General features: G+C 38.0%; 1 protein-coding gene across 1 annotated transcript; it reads right to left on the bottom strand.

Moving 5' to 3' along the window:
- Nucleotides 1–562: 562 nt before the first annotated feature.
- LOC109172837 (putative nuclease HARBI1) lies at nucleotides 563–1,815 on the bottom strand. The gene is made up of 2 exons (XM_019322062.1): nucleotides 1,095–1,815; nucleotides 563–1,011 (listed from the first exon to the last, which is right to left on the bottom strand). Exons 1-2 carry the CDS (start codon nucleotides 1,813–1,815, stop codon nucleotides 563–565), a joined length of 1,170 nt encoding a protein of 389 aa, XP_019177607.1.
- Between the last annotated feature and the right edge of the window lie 2,669 nt (nucleotides 1,816–4,484).

Here is a 4,484-nt window from a genome sequence, read left to right on the forward strand (position 1 = left end):
TTATGCAATAGTCAAATTATGATAATAAAATATTACCGTGATAAGCTCAATATACGGGGCTTCATCACATGTAATCATTTTCAAGTTATCATCCCATCCAAGACCACTCATCCCCTTCAGCTTGCATATCATCATCCATGTGTTCTTCACTATTTTCAAGTGATTCTCAACATGTTTGACTTCACATGCAACATTAAATTGTTCAGATATGGTAGATGCAACACGATTGAATGAAGATGTTCTAAAATTGTTAGTTGGATTATTGGGATTCCTAGCCTCTTCAGCTAATATCTTTAAAAATACGCCCTCCATTGGCTTTGTCCACCGAAATTGTCTAGAAGTGGCAATTCCCTTTCCCTTATTCATGTTTCTATAATAACATAAAAACAATAACAACCAACGTCAACCAATGAAACATAATATCCATTAACAAAGCATACTCATGTCCATATAATAATATCCAATAACAAAGCATAATCAAGTACACAACAATAAGAAATGTTCAACAACGTAACTAATAATATCCAATAACAAAGCATACTCAAATATATGAAACTAGACACTAGTTCCTAATAAGAAATTCATTCCACATTTGTTCTGCGATCTCATCTCTCTTTGCATTCCATTGTCTAACTTCTTGTCTTTCTTCTGTTTGCGTATGAGATAAGGGCAACAAGTTATCGTCATCAACATCAACTGTTGCTTGATTAAGCTCATCATTAGGATCAACTCCCATAATATGGTTATGAATTATACAACAAGCTAAAACTATATCCACTTGTGTCTGGTAATCCCAAAAAGGTTCAGCATCTAACACACGGAACCGTTTCTTCAAAATTCCAAACACTCTCTCAATAGATGTACGTAAGGACGAATGACGAAGATTGAAAAGTTCTTTCTTATTCTCAGGACGATGAGCACTAAACTCTTTCAAATGGTATCTAACACCACGGTATGGAGTAAGTATTCCATTCCGTATGCCATATCCAGCATCACCAAGATAATATTTCCCTACAAGTTTACATAATTTGATTACTTATATGCAATAACAAACAACACAATGTAAAAAGTGATTACATAATTTTATTTTATACCTTCTGGAATTTTAAATTTATTTGGACGTGTGAGTGCATCGTTCAAGACTCGAGAATCATGTGCACTACCTTCCCACCCAGCTAGCACATAACAAAATCGCAAATCAAAAGTGACGGCAGCAAATACATTTTGTGTTGTTCCACCCTTACGTCCGCGAAAACTTCCTTGCATATTAATTGGCACGGATGCACGAATATGGGTTCCATCTATTGCTCCTAAACAATCTTTGAAATAGGGATAAAATCGCGGATTGCTAATGATTTCATGAGGAGTTACTTCACCGTCCGGTAATACTATGAGGTTCGTATACAAAGATAAAATGGCTCTCAAAACACTTCTAAAGTAACGGTGAATTGTCTCAATTGACCTATAATACCTTGATCCAATTACTCGAAAGCGTACATTGTGACCTATTATATGTAAAAATATTAAAACTTGTTCCTTAATACTTACGGCTCTAGTTGTGCGTAATAAGTTCTTAGTAGCAAGAAGGTCACACAATTTATAAAAGGAAATAGGTCGCATTCTAATAACGCTAATGCATTTGTTATCACCCTCACACAAGATACTATTTATGTAACTCTCTCGCTCATTATCTCTATTGACAATGTCATGTTCTATTTGGTTTCTATTCCTAAGTTGTTGTAATAGAAGAACTCCCATAGCTAGTATAGCACTTGCTGCACCCATAACAGTTGCACGCACATGATTTCTATCCATCTATACACAAAAAAAATGATAACAAATAACCACAATTAAAACTAACACATAGGTCATAACCACACAATAATTAGTGATCAAAATCAATAAACCAAATAAGCAGCAACCAAAGTGTATTATAAGCAGCAACCAATATACAAGTTCTTCAAGATCATGTATAATCAAATATACTGTATGTATGTGTTCAATGAAACCATCCATCTCAAAGTTAGAATAGCTATGTTTAAGATCATGTATAATCAAATCAAATCTACTGGCAATCAAATCTACTGGCATCAAATCTACTGGTATAGCAATCAAAGCATACAAGTTTTGAATTTTTTTTTTTCTTCACTGATTTCCCCGCCGGAAACCCACTGGTTTCCGGCGGGGAAACCAGTGAGCTGGTTTCGCATCGGAAACCATTTCTGGTTTCCGATGCGAAACCAGCGAGCTCACTGGTTTCCGATGCGGAAACCAGTGAGTGAGCTGGTTTCCGCGTCGGAAGCCAGTTCTCTGGTTTCCGATGCGGAAACCAGAGGCACTGGTTTCCCCGCCGGAAATCAGTGGGTTTCCGGCGGGGAAACCAGTGAAGAAAAAAAAAAAAAACAAACTCATAGATCTGTAAAATCCATAGAAAAAAAAAATTCAGGGTGTGTAGAGATGAGATATACCTCAATAGCTTTTCTAGTGTTGTTGAAGCTTTTGTGATTATGGATTGATGGAGGAGGAAGTGTTGGTGAGTTGTATTGCAAATGTTGAAGAGGAGGCAGAGCTCTGTTGAAAATGGGAAGAAAAGAAGATGGAAGGAAAATGACTTCCCCCAAAAAAAAGGGGAAGTCATTTTCCAGAAAATTGCCTTCCTTTTCCATTGACTTCTCCTCATTTTCCTTTGACCAGTCATTTTCCAATGTAGCCAAACACCAAAAACCCGGAAAATGACTTCCAGAAGTCATTTTCCGGGTTTCCAAACACACCCTTAGATAGAAAAGAATGGCCTAGTTCCATCATATTATTCCACCACCCACCCCCCCACCCCCCAATTATAGATCCGCCACGTTTTCTTTCCAGTTGTCCTAAAAGTAGCTAATTTTACAAAACCATTAGCAAAATTGACAAATATCGACGGAATGGCCTAGTTCCATCATATTATTCCACCACCCACCCCCCAATTATAGATCCGCCACGTTTTCTTTCCAGTTGTCCTAAAAGTAGCTAATTTTACAAAACCATTAGCAAAATTGACAAATATCGACAGAACAGTCTAGAAACTTAAAAGTCAAATGACTTTTATGTAATTTAAGTTGTTAGGTAAAGGGATAAGATAATTTATTCGATTGCTGGGAGGATAATTAAAGGGATGATAGAAGTGAATTCCGTTGGTGAAAAACAAATAATAATCCAATAAAATAAGATTATTATTTTTCTGAAAAAAGGGGAAGGGAAGATGAAGAGATTGGCTAGTGTTTGGTGTTGGGTTTTTAGCAAGAGTCAAGCGATCCCTCTTTCCTTAAAACTTTATCTGCCACTTCCCAAAAGTGCTAGGAGCGTTGTGGCCTAGGCTTCCCAGGATAAAACTTGCTACGATTCAATGTTTGAGCACCCAAACAAGGAATCCGACGAACATGAGCAAGATTATGAGCACAGTATGGCTAAGAAAGAGTAGAAGCAGAGAGTTTTGAGGCTGTAAAAGATACTTTCTTGTTGTGTGTAAATCTCTACTGCCCAGCTCCTTCTTATATAGGGGTGAGAGATTAAATAGCTTTTAATAGACACTTTAGGGCACTCCTCCACCTTCCTGTAACAGCAACCATTAACATGAGTTTCAATTCAAAAATTAAAATTGGAATTAATTCAAAGAATTAACTCCGTAACAGCTGAATTGACCACCCAACAGTCACAACAGGACATGTTCGTGGTGGCCGAAACATCAAGTTAGTTTCGGCCAGGCAGGGCCAAAACATACATATGAAGTTTACACCAGTGGTGTGTGGTGTGTGTTCGTTGGAAAATGGTACCGATTGGCCGCACACGAGATCTGGCTTGAATCAAACCTTTTTGATCTTGTTTCTTATTGGAATTTGATTTGCACCCCCCACCGCGCGAGAGAGCCTCTATACTATACAATTCTACAAGCTCCAAAAGAGCTCTTGTATAAAAGGGGGGGCAAATCCTCTTTCCAAACCAATGTGGGACAAAAGCTCACTTTTTCCCTTCATTTTTCCAACTCAATGGGTTTACTTTGAGAATCAATATCTCATTCACCCATTATCTATTTTGAGCGTACAATATTCAGTCTCTTCGTCTCACTACGAAGAATCCGAATCCACTTTGACCCGACCCACAAAATAGCCACTTAACATGCCATTTTATGCCATTTTAAGCTATTTTTCCAACAATCCCCCACATGAATGAAAAATTGATTTTCACGGTATTTTGAAATCGGAAACAACTGTGTTCAAACGGTTGATCCCTACATAGGATAGGTAGGGAGTCACTATACCCTTTGAACCTTCCCTTGTGAAGATATGTTTACTCTTCTGGCTGTACGGTAGAACGCGATGTCTTTGAACCGACTGTCGTTTGTGTAGATGATGACATATCTCACACAGGAACCTCCCAACCATGCTCTGCTCTCATGAGTGTGCTCGTTTTGGTCGTGGGTCACCTTTTCTGGTTCTGCGAGAGTT

Source organism: Ipomoea nil, unplaced genomic scaffold (genome assembly GCF_001879475.1).
Source record: "Ipomoea nil cultivar Tokyo-kokei standard unplaced genomic scaffold, Asagao_1.1 scaffold0436, whole genome shotgun sequence".
Taxonomy (NCBI): Eukaryota; Viridiplantae; Streptophyta; class Magnoliopsida; order Solanales; family Convolvulaceae; genus Ipomoea; species Ipomoea nil.

Coding starts and splice junctions, on each gene's coding strand:
- LOC109172837 (XM_019322062.1), bottom strand. CDS start 1,815: ATGGATAGAAATCATGTGCGTGCAACTGTTATGGGTGCAGCAAGTGCT. Junction 1,012..1,094: donor TAAATTTAAAATTCCAGAAG/GTATAAAATAAA, acceptor GTAAACTTGTAG/GGAAATATTATCTTGGTGAT.